Here is a 16,769-nt window from a genome sequence, read left to right on the forward strand (position 1 = left end):
GCCAGGGAAGAAATGAAGTCACCCATAGCTTCATCCCCCAGCAATTACCCTTGTAAAAATTGTGATAATAATAAAGCTCATGTATTTCCATATGCAGACCTATGTGTACTTTGTTCTCTTAGCATCCTGGGTGATTGTTTTCTTATGCCCTGAAATAGTTTTTTATTTTATTTTATTTTATTTTTTTAATATTTTATAACGTCCTGTGGAACTCTGTGCAGTATAATCTACTTAAAGAGTCCCTTGTTTCACCAGATTATTTCTTTTCTTTTTTTTCTGTTGAATAATCTTACATCTCTGGATATCTTGGGTTGTTTCCTAGAACGGGGGCCTTGCTGAATCAAAGGGCATGTGCATTTTTGAGGCTCTCGATACCTATTGCCAAGTCGCCCACAGGAAGGTGGTACCAGCCGACAGCCCTCCGGCAGGGCAGGAGCAGGGGCAACAGCATCACCCGCCCCCAAGTTCACTCCTCCCTGGGGATGCCGCGTGGGTTATTCACGGAGGCAACAGTTGCGCGCTGTCCCTGTTCTCTCTTTGTTTTCCTTTTCGTCCCCTTTGTTTCTTTTCTTGGTTTTCTGCCAAACAGCCTCTTGTGAAAGGACCGCCTAATTAACCCTGTGCTAATTAACAATTTAAGATTGCACAGTGCGACTGTTCATGTTTAATTCTCCAGGAGCTAGAGCAATAGCAGGAGCCCCTCCCCTTCCTAATAACACCCCACCCCCACCCCCCGCTAGATTCCCTGTAACTGCTGCATGGAAGTCAGTCCTGCCTCCTTACAGGAATGTGATAAAACTGTCATGTCACATCTCAGTGGAAAGAGGCACATGGATGACTCATTAATGGGGGGCCTTGCAGTAACATGGTGGAGTTTTATCATTTTAAACAGTGTTTGAAAACTAAAGAGTGATATTTGCAAAGATACAGGGAGGTTCACAGACAGGTTCCAAGGAACGGGAGGAAGAGGAGCAAGGGTTGGGAGTTCCTGATGATGTTGAAACTTTTCTGTACAAGATTACTTCTCAAACGGCAGAGTCAGCGCTAAGCAGAGAGAGGTGGGTGGGGGGGGAGAAAGGGGGAGAGAGAGAGAGAGGGAGAGAGAGAGAATAGCACCCTAGATCACGCCTATATTTTTCCTTTAACTCTTATAGGAGGGCTATACTCTGCCAAAAAAGCAACTGAATTCTTAAAACACCCCCTATGTTGAATCCAATATTGGTTGTCGTGAGTAGAACGCATCTCTATGTGGAGGGAATTTGGGGCCGTGAGTGGTGGAAGAGGAGCAGGCTGCAGGAAGGGTCGAGGGTTCGTGATGTCTGAGCTGGCCCTGACGAGTGAAGGATGAGGACGGGGACACAGAGTGGGGGGTGGGGGGCAGGGGGGTCTGAATAGAGCCGCTGGCAGGGCTGTGAGAGCGCGGGGGCCCGCCAGGTTCCCAGGCCGCCCTCTGTAACTGAAGATCATTGATTTTACGGGAAACCGTGTTTACAGACAGAGTGCTGATCGACCTGCCGAGTTGACTTCTGCCTCCTTAAGTAAGAACTACCTTTTTCTTATTGACTGGCTGATACACAGCGTGAGAGGGGCGGCTGGGAAAGTGGGAGACAGCCTGAGGTCCTGGAGCTGAAGGGCTGGGCCGTTTAAGAGATTTCTCCCACTGTGTTCTGGTCCTCTCCTGTCCACCCCCATCCCTGCACCTCTCAGGGACTGGCACAAGAGTCCAAGACCGACCCTGCCTGGTTGTCTGGCAGTACAGGTACAAAGCATGGGCGCGTGTGGCCATCTGGTGAAGATGTCGCATAGCAAAGAGTGTCTCAAACTTGAGTGATGTGCGTGCTTCTGAGGATCATGTAAAAACACGGATTTGGATCTGGGGTAGGGCTGCAAGTCTGCGTTTCTCACAGGCTTGCTGGTGAAGACGATACTGCTGGTCCCGGATCTGCACTCGGCTTAGCAAGGTTGTAAAAGGTCCTGCCTGTCCTGGCCAGCGTGCGTTGACAGGAAGCCCAGAGCAGGCAGCTTAGATCCTGAGGCAGGATTCTTCCTTCCCGCCAGTGTCTTCATGGACTGTCAGTCCCCGTGACTAAGTTGTCTCCCACATGTCCCCTCTCCTGGGACTAGAGTCACCACCCATGGGGTCATCTGTCTTTCAGGGGTGGCCACAGTGTCATCCTTTCTTGACACCATTTGCTTGGAAATAGAAAACAAAGTTAGGTGAGTTTTCAAAAGTCCCAACCCCTTAATTGAGTGATTTGTAGAGGAGGAGGAAGAGAACAGCAAGAAAAGCCCACCAATTAATTGGTAAACGCTTGCAGGTTTCTCTGGCCCAGCCCCGGCTGGAGAGGAGATTGGCTTTGCTGTCGATACACAAGTCCCTGGTGAAGCATCAAAGCTGTTCTCCTTTATCAATCGTGGCCTCCCCTTCCCGCATGTTCCTGTAACTTACCAAGCATTTATGACATTGATTTTACAATCGGGCTGTTAACCCTCCCGCCCCTTCAGGCCTGCCAACCTTTTGGCCTGAGCTGTCAATCACGCGCATCCTTAAGAAGAGCCACCCCGGTTTCTCACCTGTGTGCCAGCTAAGCCTTGCGAGGAAGTCCCACCACATTTGCTGTTCGGTTTGGTTTAGTGTAGTCGTCCTTGTTTAAAATCAATGTGTCTTTTCTCAGACACGCAGAACTTTCTTGTAATGGAGTTTGAGGTTACACACTGAGAGGTGGAGTATGTGTGTTAAACAAAACATGACGTGTTCTTCCAAAAAGTTATTCCTCCTAAGATTTCTGGTAAACCTGCCTTCCCCTTCTTTTCCCGAGGGGGAGCTGTTGGCTCACTGTGCAGTCGAGAATCAAGAAATGAAAAGAGAATGAGAAAATGGGGGTTGAGGAGGGAGGGAGACCAAATCCAGCCAGAACCTTCATCGGCTGTGCATGAATGAGGCGGTGGGTGGAGAAGCAGCCAAGTGTTCTCCAGGAAGGAGGTGATGGGGAGGAGGGTTGCCTGGGATTTGCAGGCTGAGATCAGGGCCGTGCGAGGCTCTCGGTTGTCTGTAGGAGCAGCGCCGGGATGGAAGAAACACCCCTGTGATGTTGTTGCCACAGGAGCAGAGCAGCTGTGGGTGATCTGATGCCTCCCTCTCCAGGGACGCAAGGTCTCAGAGGGCAGAGTCAGTTCAGTGGCACTTTGGAGCCGGAAACGGAAAAGCCCCAGAGCTGAAGGATAGCTGCTTGGGTAGCAATTAATAACGAAGAGGCAGGTGTGGGACAGGGGCTGGCCGAGCCCAGCTGCCGTCTCTGTTTGCTGCTAAGCTCGTGACAGCCAGCAGCGCCCAGCCAGGGGTGACAGGGCTCCATGCAGACAGGGTGACAGCCCACTGAGAGTCTGCGACGTTCTTCTTAGAAACATCAGGCTTATGTTTTGCACCTACACGTTTTTAGTCTGAAGCCAGCTGAGTCACAAGCAAGGGTGTCCTACAGGTTGCGGGGACGAGATGGGAATTCGGAGAGCTGCCTTCTCTGTTTCACAGTGTTTGGGGTGGAATGGGGCCCACTTTAAGATTTTGCCCCTCAGTTTTACTGCTTGTAAAATGGGATGATGCTTCCCAGACCCCGAGAGGTTGAATGCCTGCAAGGGGGCTTTGCAGAGCGTGTCCAGGCCTGCACTGTGAGCCATACAGCCCTCCAGTGCTTTTCTCTGAACTTCTCAGACCAGAAACATGGCCAGTAAAGGAGCAGCAGCAGCTTCACCTCTAAGTCAATCAGCACAAGTTTACTGTTCCTGTTCTGGGGGTGCCAAACTTTCCTCCTCTCATCGTCCCTCCCCGGTGTTCCCCTCCCTGGCCCACAGACAGCTGGGACAGTGATGCTGTGTGGACTGTATGTATGTGGCGGGGCTGCCCTGTGTCCTTGGCCTTGGTGGCAAGACAATGCGGTCCGCCTCCTCCACTGGGGCTGTCGCCCAGCCTGATGCTAACAGTGTGCTTGCAAAGAACGGAAATTCGAACTTGTCTTCGGGGTAGAGCAGCTGAGAATCTGAAGACAAATAGGGAACCTCCTGATGCCCCTGCCCTGTGCTCCCTGCTCCTGCCACGGGCCCTGGCCATGACACCTGGGTTGCCACCTGCCCTCTGCACGTTGGACGCCATGGGGCAATCGCTGGGGTCCCTGCTGCCACTGCGGTCTCTGTTGTGGGTGTGGACAGAAGCCTGTTAGAGTACCCTGTGCGGAACCTTAGCCTCGGCCCTCCTAACCTCTTTCCTTTCTCTCTCTCTTCCCCCTCTCTCCCTCCTCTCCCCCTTGCCTCCGCTCTTCAGGTCCGATCCGTACTGGGTGCAATGAAAGCTCCACGCAGGCCTTACCATGGAAGGCTGTGATTCGCCTGTCGTCTCGGGGAAGGACAATGGGTGCGGTATCCCTCAGCACCAGCAATGGACTGAACTCAACAGCACCCACCTCCCCGACAAACCCAGTAGCATGGAGCAGTCCACAAGTGAGAACCACGGGCCCCTGGACAGCCTGAGGGCCCCCTTCAATGAGCGCCTCGCGGAGAGCACCGCCCCGGCCGGCCCCGCCGCCGAGCCCGCCGGCAAGGAGGTCAGCTGCAACGAGTGCTCGGCCTCCTTCGCCAGCTTACAGACCTACATGGAGCACCACTGCCCCAGCGCGCGCCCCCCGCCGCCCCTGAGGGAGGAGAGCGGGAGCGACAGCAGCGAGGAGGGGGACGAGGAGAGTGATGTGGAGAACCTGGCTGGGGAGATAGTCTACCAGCCGGACGGCTCGGCGTACATTGTCGAGAGCCTGAGCCAGCTGACCCAAAGCGGGGGCGCCTGTGGCAGCGGCAGTGGGCCTCTCCCTTCGCTCTTTCTGAACTCTCTCCCCAGTGTGGGGGGCAAACAAGGGGACCCTTCTTGTGCTGCACCAGTCTACCCACAGATCATCAACACTTTCCACATAGCCTCATCCTTCGGGAAATGGTTTGAGGGCCCAGACCAGGCTTTCCCGAATACCTCAGCCCTGACGGGGCTCAGCCCCGTCCTGCACAGCTTCCGCGTTTTTGACGTGAGACACAAAAGCAACAAGGATTACCTGAACAGCGACGGCTCGGCCAAAAGCTCCTGCGTATCCAAAGATGTTCCCAACAATGTGGACCTGTCCAAGTTCGATGGCTTTGTGCTCTACGGCAAGAGGAAGCCCATCCTGATGTGTTTCTTGTGCAAACTCTCCTTCGGGTACGTCCGTTCCTTCGTGACCCACGCGGTGCACGACCATCGAATGACCCTGAGTGAAGACGAGCGGAAGATTCTTAGCAATAAGAACATCTCCGCTATCATCCAAGGGATTGGCAAAGACAAGGAACCCCTTGTAAGTTTTCTGGAACCAAAAAACAAAAACTTTCAGCACCCTTTAGTTTCCACAGCTAACCTCATAGGTCCCGGACACAGTTTTTATGGTAAATTTAGTGGCATTCGAATGGAAGGGGAGGAGGCTCTCCCAGCCGGCTCTGCAGCTGGCCCTGAGCAGCCCCAGGCTGGTATCTTGACCCCCAGCACCCTCTTGAACCTTGGCGGGCTCACGAGCTCGGTCCTGAAGACCCCCATTACCTCAGTCCCCCTGGGGCCTCTGGCCTCCAGTCCTACCAAATCCTCAGAGGGCAAGGACTCTGGGGCAGCAGAAGGAGAGAAGCAAGAAGTGGGCGATCCAGATTGCTTCTCCGAGAAAGCAGAGCCAGCCGAGGAGGAGGTGGAGGAGGAGGAGGAGGAGGAGGAGGCGGAGGAGGAGGAAGAAGAGGAAGAGGAGGAAGAAGAGGAGGAGGAAGACGAGGGTTGCAAAGGACTCTTTCCAAGCGAGTTGGACGACGAACTGGAGGACAGGCCCCACGAGGAGTCTGGGGCCGCGGCAGGTAGTAGCAGCAAAAAGGACCTTGCTCTCTCAAACCAAAGCATTTCTAACTCCCCCTTAATGCCTAATGTGCTCCAGACACTGTCGAGGGGCGCAGCTTCTACTAGTTCTAATTCTGCTTCTTCCTTTGTTGTCTTTGATGGTGCGAACAGGAGGAATCGTTTAAGCTTTAACAGTGAGGGCGTCAGGGCCAATGTGGCAGAGGGCGGCAGGAGGCTGGACTTTGCTGACGAAAGTGCCAATAAAGACAATGCCACAGCACCAGAACCAAATGAAAGCACAGAGGGTGACGATGGGAGCTTTGTCTCCCATCACCAGCATGCTGGCTCCCTCTGCGAGCTTGGGGTTGGGGAGTGCCCCTCGGGGAGCGGCGTGGAGTGCCCCAAATGTGATACGGTCCTGGGCTCCTCCCGCTCGCTGGGCGGCCACATGACCATGATGCATTCTCGTAACTCGTGTAAGACACTCAAGTGCCCCAAGTGCAACTGGCACTACAAGTACCAGCAGACACTGGAGGCGCACATGAAGGAGAAGCACCCGGAGCCGGGGGGCTCCTGTGTCTATTGCAAAAGCGGGCAGCCCCACCCTCGGTTGGCACGAGGCGAGAGCTACACATGTGGTTACAAGCCTTTCCGCTGTGAGGTGTGTAACTACTCCACAACTACCAAAGGCAACCTCAGTATTCATATGCAGTCCGACAAGCATCTCAACAACATGCAGAACCTGCAGAATGGAGCAGGGGAGCAGGTCTTCAGCCACACGGCCGGGGCGGCGGCCGCAGCAGCTGCGGCGGCGGCCGCGGCGGCCAATATCAGCAGCTCCTGCGGGGCCCCCTCGCCCACAAAGCCAAAAACCAAACCCACCTGGAGGTGTGAGGTGTGTGATTATGAGACCAACGTAGCCAGGAACCTCCGCATCCATATGACCAGCGAGAAGCACATGCATAACATGATGCTCCTGCAGCAGAACATGACCCAGATTCAACACAACCGCCACCTGGGCCTCGGCAGCCTGCCCTCACCCGCCGAGGCAGAGCTTTATCAGTACTACCTGGCCCAGAACATGAACCTGCCCAGCCTGAAGATGGACAACACCGCCTCGGACGCCCAGTTCATGATGAGTGGATTCCAGCTGGATCCCTCCGGGCCTGTGGCCGCCATGACGCCTGCTCTAGGTGAGGCTGACTCCGTGTTTGTTTGTTCTGTGATGTGGGGAAAAATTGGAAATAAGCTGAGGTCATGTGGATTTCGTTGATTTTTTTTTTTTCTTTTGTATAAGCTTGAGTGTCTGTGTGCCTATAGAAGATTGTATACCTCCAACAGAGACGTGATTACACTTCATTTCCACAGGCCAGGATTAAAATTTAAGTGTTTCCTCTGGTTCTTGGCTTCTGGTCAACCTTCCTTTCTGTTCCCCTTCTCTCTTTCTCTGTCACTTTCTCAATTTGAAAAATCACCACCATTATCCAAAACTTTTGGATTCCATTAAATATTTATTGAAACTTATAGGAAACTGGAACTGGAGTTTTAAATAGGAACAATCATCTCTATAAGAAGAACTCGAAACTGGGGCATACTTTATTCAGATAACCAAAGGCGGGTTCTGTGCTGAATAGGGAGCCGCCCAGAACTTTCTCTAGGTTCTCCCATGGATTCACAAGGATCTCAATAAAAGAGATGCGTTCTTTGCTTATTTTGCATGGGTCGTTGGTGATTCATATAGTTGGGAATTAAGTTGTCCTGGGCACCATAAGGACTGGTGTGATAGATGAAAATGAGCAAGGTCTAAAATTGTATGTCAAAAAAGCTAAGTTTTAATATCAGTAAGATCCTGGTTAATGGAGCTTTGTTGCCATGAAAAACGACCCATGTTAGAGAAGGTGAATTAGCTGTGCTCAGACACCAAGTCATACCAATTGGCTGCATAGACCCAGAATGGGACTAGAAGATACTATTTGGATGCTGAAAACCACGAGTCTTTACGTACAAAGAATCATGACCACTTTTGGGTTGAGCTTCTACAGTTAAAAAACATACAAATCAGTTTGGTGAGGACCAGTGTGACGGTTGAGCCACTTCTGCCCCTACCACCTCTGCTTCCAACAGGCATGGCCTGGCCCCCACTCCCTGACCGTGCTAACCCCTTGGGACCGGCGGTGATGGACCGAATAAAGCCGTATCCCCTTATACTGCCCTGGGAATAAGTTGTTCTCGGCCACAAAGTGTAAGCAAGTTCCTTTGTTCTGGCATGGTTTGGGTCCATGCTGGGGGACCAGACCTCACCTCACCAGTTGGAACATCTTTGTTTGCATGGTGTTGTAGTGCTGATTGCTGCTGATGAGTTACGTTTCATAACATTTAATTTATTTTTCCTGCTATGCATTTAAATTTGAATCCATGCTACTTTAATCTCATTTTCTGTTTTGGAACATTGACCTGTTGATCCTTTATTACCCAGTGATTTAAAGATGTCTTACTGACTGGTTAATCGTGATGCAGAAGGATGAGTTATCTTATTTGTCCCCAGAGTAAACCACAGGGGGTGCACAAACATCAAGGAATGGCATCGGTACTATAGGACTTTTTTTTTTTTTTTTTTATATAAGCCTATGGGAGTTGGGGTTTTCTAGTCTGGAGATTTAAAATCTTGAGAAGGCAGATTTTGGAGTAAATCAAATATAATGTAGGTGGAATGAAGACACAGAAAATGGATGGGTTTATACAGGGTCAAAGTGAGATGTTTTTAATTACCTTGAAAACCGGTAATTCTGACTTAGGCGTGAATGGAGAGGTAGAGAAATATTTTGCTTTCACAACAAGCCTCTGAGTCTCATGCTTTATGGGCACCAGGCGCATACAAAAGAAATAGAAGAACGATTCTCTGTGCTCTGGACATACACAGAAGATCTGTACTTTATTTCTTAAAGAGAATATAACTCTTCTGAGGACCTATTCCAGGTTAGCCCGCATGGGCCCTTAACTATCCAGTGGCACCGCCTGTCCGCTGAGGTGCTTCTCTGCAAACCTCCCATGTCTGCCTCAGGCCACAGGAGCTGTCAAGATGGGGCAAGAGCCACAGATGCCGTGTGGTGGTGCCTGACTGGGTGTGGGTACCACAGGATATATCCAGAGGACTTGTAATTTAAGTTGTATGCCCTCAGTAGAAGCTAATGTATCCAAATGAGAAGAGCTGTACCTTTCCGTTCTCTGCTGCTCTACTGGTGTTTCTTTAGGCCGTTGAGAGACAGCTGTAGGTTATTAGATATTACCAGGCTTTGTAATGGAAATATTTTTTAGTGAAATATGCTCACAAAGTTATTCTCGTACATCCTTTGACAGAACCTTCTTTTTCGTGATAAAACAAACAAACATGCTGATCTGGGACACTTACTTTCTGGGGCCTTTAAGGAAAGGGTCAGCACCATTGGTCTGGCCTGGTTGGATTTGCCACCATTTGTAGACATAATATAGACTTGAGATGATCTCAGTCTTTCCAAATACACCTTTTCACTCTCAAGTTGAGCACAGCACAGGGAAACCGCTAGCTCGTGGGGGCATCCTTGTGTTTTCCAAGCAGTCAGCCGGCGTAGGGCACTTGAACGAGGGTTAATGGGCCTCCTGCTGCTGCCTTTGAGTCTGGATGGTGTTTTTTCCATCCATGTGCCTCTCTGACGATGTGCTAATGGGCAGGCTCAGGTGCCAGAGTGTAAATTTCCAGTGTCAAAGTCATATGGGGAGATGGTGGCCCACTTCTTTCCAAGACCATCTATCCATCCAGCCTGGCTCAAAAGTAAATGCCTGCTAAGTTCTTACTGGGGCTCTCCTTATCATCCCCGTGAATCAGGGTTAGTGCTACTTCTCAGGGCCTGAATTAGTTCCTTCCAGCTCTACGGATTCGTAGGATTCTAGGCCCTGGGTTTGTTTGTCCAAGGTATGGCTCTCAGGGGGAGTTTTGGACTGCCTGTTGCCCTCAATTCACTGCTTCTCTGCTTCTGTCTTTATTTGCATTTCAGTTTAATAGCTTCGAATGAGAACAGGGGCTTACTCCTCTGCGTGTTCGAGGCCTTCTCATTTTCACTGAAGCATCCAACAGGAGACGGTTGAATTTTTCTTTAGTGGGATATTGACATGCTGAGGTTAAATTGAAAAAGTGGAGAAGTTTGGATGCTTCAGGTGGTTGGTATTAGAAACAAATATGTGTCCGCCCTTTGTTTCACCTTCCAGGCAGTTTCTGCTTTCACTGACCACTCTGTGTTTCATGGGTGCTGACTGGTCTTGGTCCCCATTAAGGGACAGAGCTTTTAGGCTTTTTTTCACCCTTTCTCTCTCTTGTCCTAAAAAGAATGGCTCTTTTCACCAGGGAGATCGCAAGAGAGAAGACAAGCAGAAAGCTTCCTGACCCTTCTGGAATGCACATGCAAAAGATTTCTGTGGCTTGCTAGACTGTCCACAGGCTTCAGACGTGGCCAGTCTGCTCAGTAAAGCCTGTACTGACCTTCTCCCTTGATGTGCCTTGTGTAGTGTAAATAAGAAAATCATTTAAAAAATATATAACGTCTTCTCTTTGATTAACCACTAACTTGGATTCTAATCAGTCGTTAAAAGAAAAATAACCTCAGCCCAACCACATGCAAAAGGTCAAGTTTAAATATCAGTCGGGGAGAGGCAGGGGCAGACACACCTCAGGTTGCAAGTGTTTAGGGGAGAGGCAGGAAATAGAGGCCGATGCTCAGCATTTTGCTTGATTGTACACTTCTGGGTAGTGGAGGGAAGGCTGCTCTTTCCAAGCCTTACTTGTGATACAAATAAGAGCTCGCAGTATTAATCTTACGCTGGTAAATGAGAGTTAGCCCCTGCTTGATGTAGGGCAGTGATAGACCAGAAAAAGCAGGGATGGAGAGGGAAGAGCACAGCTCTCTCGGACTCTTTTTTTTGTTGTTGTTGTTGTTGGGGGTGGGGGGGTGTTGGGGACCATGAGCCAACCTTTGCAATTTCTCTGTTGATCCCAGATCCATGTTCCAGTTCACTTCCCAAATCTTTTTATCCTTGTCTGGCACAGCAGACATTTGAGTATCTGTGCAGGAAGCTGGGACTTTCAGAGGTTCAGCGAGGAGGACACTGTCCCTCTGTTCCAAGGAGGATGCACACCAATGGGGACATGAGCCAGCATGTGCTTCTGCAGATGGCTGACTTATGACAAAGGAGAATGTGCCGTGTGCCATAGCAGACCTACGTTTCACATGGTGTGGGCTCAGAGAAGGGAAAAGATTGTACTCTCGTGGGGTTGTGGGAGGAGTTGGTGCCATTGACTGGCAGGTAGGATATTGATGGGGGGCGGGAAAGATGTGATGAGGAGATCATTCCCAAGATCTCAGATTCAGACCTGCACTGTCCAGTACAGTAGACACTAGCCACATGTGGCCATCTAAATTTTAATGAATTAAAAGTAAGTAAAATGGAAAATTCAGTCTCTCAGGTGTACCTTTAGCCATATTCAAGTGTTTGATGACTGCGTGTAGCCAGTGACTGCTACTTGAGACAGAACAGGTATAAATCATTTCCATGATCACGGGACGTTCTCTTGGACGGCACTGCTTTCGATAAGTTCTGATTCGTTGTAAAGGCTTGGTGTCTTAGATTGCAGCTGTAACTCATCTCCAATTTTCAGGGTTTGGAGTTTCAGATTCTATGATGTCCAGTGAACGATGCTTATTTCTATCTTTTCTTGGATCTAAGTGAGGGGCAAAATTGAAATATTCAAAAGCTTATGGTTCCTACCTTTTTCTAGGTATTCTTCTCCAAAAGAAAAAAATATATATATATTTAAGTCTTCCAAAAATTTTAGAAAGATCCAAATGCCTGAAGTTTATTATTATTATTATTATTTATTTGTTTTTGTGTGTGTGGTTTTTCTAGTTAGTAGCACCTTGCAACACTGGAGATTAGATCTTTTTTCTCCTTGAACCCAGGTTGACGGGAGGGGAAGGCAGGGAGGTGCCTCAGTTTGGGCTGCAGCTGTGAGCCTGGCCTCTGATTCTCCTTCCCTCTCCTTCCCCACAGTGGGCGGTGAGATCCCCCTAGACATGCGGCTCGGGGGCGGGCAGCTGGTGTCGGAGGAGCTGATGAACCTGGGCGAGAGCTTCATCCAGACCAACGACCCGTCGCTGAAGCTCTTCCAGTGTGCCGTCTGCAACAAGTTCACCACAGACAACCTGGACATGCTGGGGCTGCACATGAACGTGGAGCGCAGCCTGCCGGAGGACGAGTGGAAGGCCGTGATGGGGGACTCGTACCAGTGCAAGCTCTGCCGCTACAACACCCAGCTCAAGGCCAACTTCCAGCTGCACTGCAAGACGGACAAGCACGTGCAGAAGTACCAGCTGGTGGCCCACATCAAGGAGGGCGGCAAAGCCAACGAGTGGCGGCTCAAGTGTGTGGCCATCGGCAACCCTGTCCACCTGAAGTGCAACGCCTGCGACTACTACACCAACAGCCTGGAGAAGCTGCGGCTGCACACGGTCAACTCCAGGCACGAGGCCAGCCTGAAGCTGTACAAGGTAGGACCCAGGCCGCCTCCAGAAGCAGGGGGTCGCCTCCCTGAGTGACGACGAGGGTGGGGGTGGCTGAGCAGCCTGCACCATGGCGGGTTGGTGGCTGGATGGTGACCTGGTATCGGGAGTAGACATTTGCTTCCTCATGCAGCTGCAATGTGGTGGCTGAGTTCAGCTGGTACCCGAAGGTTCTCTTGGGGGGGTGCCCTGTTTTGGAGGGGCAGGTTTTATTTACAGCAGGCCAGTACTATCACAGGGCTCCCCTTTCCCCTCAGCTGTCTTTACGGTTGACTTTCTTCCTTACTCAGAGTTGCTGCTGCCCTGGTTCCGGCTTCCGTGCACCTTTGTGCCCGTGTTTTTCCTCTCCTGCTCTTCTTGTTCATCCCGTCTCATTACTCACCTTTTTAAAAAGTCTCTTCTCTCCTGGATGTCCTTGGGGCACTTTGTGCATTTGTTCATTCATTTGTCTGCTCATCCAGCAGATACACAGTAAGCACCTGTTATATACCAGGCAGTGTTCTTGCACATGCCGGCATCCATGCACATAACAGACAGAAATCCCTGCCCTCAGGGATCTTTTTGGTGGGCTGGGACTGGGTGATTAAACGCAATGAATAAATTACATAGGAGGCTAGACAGCGGTGAATGCTGCGGGGATCTAGGGTCAGGGAAGGGGCTCCTTTGTTCTTTCTCTTTTGTTTTCTTGTGTCCCAGGTCTCCTTTCTCTTCCTCCTATTTTTACTCCCTTTTCCAGGCTTCTCCCGCCTTCCTCCTCTTGTTCTGTCCTCTCTCCCCTTCCTTCCTTCATTCCTCCTTTCTACTGTAACCCCTCCCCACCCCCTCCAGGCTGCTTCTCAGTCCATAGGCGGTAACGAGGAGGAGGGGCAACGATACTGTAAATAGTCCTTTCACTTGCATGGCAGAATTGCTCCAGACGTTTCTATTGATTTTCACTGGACTTAAAGCCTCACCTTTTTCTCTAATCATCCCATAATGGCTTTAGTATGAACAATCAGGTACAAATCGCCATAAATCTGCCCAGCCTCCTTCCACATACCTTCCACGCCCTCCCTCCCTCCGTTTCCCTCCCTCTATTGTCCGTCTCTCCTCTTTCCTCTCACACCAGTTCCCACATCTTCGGGCCAGTGAGCACCGAGTTTCTGCTGACCCTGAGCTGCCTTCACCCCTTGCTACTCATAGTGATTTTCAGTGGAGACTCCAGATAAGGAAGACTTCTGGCCCTTGCCCAACATGGTCTGTGTGACTTTGATAACTTGATGCGTTTTATAGTTGCTTGTCCCGAGGCCAATGAGAGAGAGGCTGGATGAGACCCGTTTTAGGGAGAGTGGGGGAAGCAGCAATGGGGCAGTGGGAATAAGATGTTATGGAATTGACTGCTGACTGCGGAGTCAGTGGACTCAGCTGGTGCTGTGGGGAAGGTCTGGACACCACGTAGCCGGCCCCCTTGTCCTAAGTGACCAACAACCTTGCTGGGTGGCTTAGTTTTGTGCCACCTTTGAAATAAAAGGCTCCTAGCGGTCAGTTTAAATTGGAGGTCTTAACTGGCCACAGGGTGGTGCCGGTGTGGTCAAGGAAACCCGATGGAAAAAGCAGTGGAAAAAAGTTTCCAAAGGACCCGACTGAGCAAAATTAGTACAAAGGACTCGGTGTGGCCGTGGAAGGTTGTTGCAACTTTGATGAAGGTCGTTTAGAGGTGGCATGAAGCCAGCCTCTTCCATCCAAGGAAAAAATTGCCCTTCAAATTATAAAATGTGCACAGTGGTGATTAACTCCATGCTACGTCCTCCAACGAGTCTACCAGGTCCTTGGCGTTGCTTCCAGAGGGCCTGGAACCAGGAGGAGTCACTGAGAATATCCCGTTTGGGTACCTGAACCATGTCCATGGGTCACAGGCTGAGCTGGTTTTCGGGGTGGGTGTGAGGGAAGCAGTATGTGTGTTTCCATTTGGGTTCTACTGAACCAGCTCTGGACACTCATCCTCCCTGGCCTTGGTTTTCTCACTTATTTTTAAAGATGGAGGGCACACCCGCTCTGAAAGGTCAGTGTTGGGAGATGGGCCATAGGTGTTGGGATGCTGGTAAGAATATTGGAGAGGTGCCCGAACAGTGCACTGGGCTGGCACACCCCTGGGGCGTGACCAGCCCCCGCATTCAGGGCAGAATTCCCCGTGTCATCAGTCTGGTCTCATTAGGCCTTGGGTAATGAATGTCCCTCGGCCTGCTGTGGCTCTGTGGTGCGGTGGGAGCTTTCCCGCCCACTCCTGGTGACACGGACACGGGCTTATCATTCCGCTGCCCTCACCTAGCCTTTTTGTGCCACAGTGTGACTAAGACAAACTTCTGCCACCGAGGGGGCTCCCTCGCCCAAGCATTGTGACTCCACGGATTTCGGGTGGGGACTGGAGGTGGTTTGAGAGGGAGTTTTTCTCGAGGCCCTGGTGTGGCCTGTAGTAAATGGAGATTGATTGCATGTTATTTTTCCTCTTGCTAATGTAATCCATTAGCCCAGCACATGCATAATCAGTTTAGTGCACAGTTAACTGGATGTAATCGAGTTCTTTACTGTCTGCTAGAGAAACAGCTCCAGATGCTGCTGACCCGAGAAGGGCACCAGGCTTCTCACACAGCCCTGACTCACCCCTTCCCAGTCCCCACCCACTCCACTCCCCTGGCAAATTATTCATTATCGGCCAGGGAGACTCCCTAACTTGCTTTCTGCTGCACCTTCTCAAGTGGCCACGATGCATTGGACTTTCTGATGGGTCTCCCACCCTCTCTTTCAGCCGAGGCTTTTACTCCCCTCCTCTTCCTTTTTCATGTTGGAGGAGGGAGCAGCAGTCTCAGGAGACGCAGGCAGAGGCGTAGCTTTCCGGTTTGTCATTTGACCTCACACCGGCCCAGAGTCCCTTCTCTCGGAATCATAAGTACTGGGACACATTGCTGAATGAGGAGTGAATTGTGTGAAACACGTGAGATAATTTCTCATCTGGACACGAGAGAGGGTCGGACTAATCTGCAAAAAAACCCAACTAAACCCCCAAACCTGGTGATATTATCTATGTTGCCTGAAATTGTCTAGTTTGGATGATTGTGAGGGAGCAGTTTTTAAATCAAAACTAATGTTTCATGAATTCTTCCCCCGATCCCCCCGGGAGTGTATGGGCGTGGGGCTGGGGGGCAGCTGGAGAGCCCTGGCAGATGTTTACTTTTCACTGGACTGCTGGGTTACTTTCGTGAGGAGCTCACAATTGAATGCCTTGAGTGATTTCTTGGTGACTCTAGTCCAGCCCCTAGGGTTCATGTCCCTGGATCCTCACACCTGCCATCATGAGACATTGGGATGGATCAAGACAGTAAGCAGGCCAGCAGCCCCCGTCCAGCTTAGGGGACGGGCTCTTGGTTTCCCTCCACAGGGATTCACCTGAGCCAGGGTGGAAGCGCGTTGTAGAAAAGGCGCTTGTCTCTCGCTAGGGCTTGTGCTCTGGAACACGCCTGCGGCACTTTCTGCTTTCCTGTGTGTCCCTCCTGTCTCAGAGGACCTGCATCGAGGCCCCGCCCTCCCTCTCTTCCCAGCCATACAGATGTTGGGTGCTATTGCTTGTCTGAAATAGGGGAGCAGCAGATAATAGCAGCCTCCCCCCCTTTATCCACTGGGAACATATCCTAAGACCCTCAGTGGATGCCTGGATATACTAAGATTTTTTCCTATACATACAATTTAATTTATAAATTAGGCACAGTAAGAGATTAACAATAACTAGTAATAAAAGACGGTAATTGTAACAATATACTATAATAAAGGTTATGAATGTGGCATGAAGTAAAATAAGGGTTACTTGAACGCAAGCACCGTGACACCTCAACAGTCCGTCTGATAGCCAAGATGAAGTGACTAACGGGCGGGGAGCGTATACAACGTGGGTATGCTGGACAAAGGAAATGATTCACATCCCAGACAGGATGGAGCGAGATGGTGCGAGATTTCATCATACTCCTCAGCCTGGCGTGCAACTGAAAACTTAGGAATTATTTTTGGAATTTTTCATGTACTATTTTGGGACTGTGATAGACTGTGGGGAACAAACCACAGAAAGCGAAACCGTGGAAAAGGCGGGGACCCTGTGCCAACAGACCTCTGCCCCCCGCTGTCCTCCAGGCCCGCGCAGGTCCCGAGTCTGCGGTGCGTGAGCTCCCAGCTTGGCGTGAGCTCTCCTGCGTTTCGCTGGACTTCCCTGCCGTGTGGCGCCCCTGGCGAGCTCTCTGAAATGTGTAATGTTTTCTGCTTGGGGGAGGAGGGTG

General features: G+C 50.7%; 1 protein-coding gene across 1 annotated transcript in view; it reads left to right on the forward strand.

The window, feature by feature from the left end:
• The first annotated feature begins 4,323 nt into the window (after nucleotides 1-4,323).
• Nucleotides 4,324-16,769, forward strand: part of ZFHX3 (zinc finger homeobox 3) — a 160,699-nt gene continuing 148,253 nt past the window's right edge. Inside the window, exons 1-2 of the mRNA XM_090261391.1 lie at nucleotides 4,324-7,074; nucleotides 11,960-12,456. Of these exons, the coding sequence (XP_090117517.1) occupies nucleotides 4,362-7,074; nucleotides 11,960-12,456 (3,210 nt within the window). The 5' untranslated portion in view covers nucleotides 4,324-4,361. The remainder of the gene's footprint in view (nucleotides 7,075-11,959; nucleotides 12,457-16,769) is intronic.

Source organism: Furipterus horrens, unplaced genomic scaffold (genome assembly GCF_987537825.1).
Source record: "Furipterus horrens unplaced genomic scaffold, mFurHor1.1.pri manual_scaffold_13, whole genome shotgun sequence".
Lineage (NCBI taxonomy): Eukaryota > Metazoa > Chordata > Mammalia > Chiroptera > Furipteridae > Furipterus > Furipterus horrens.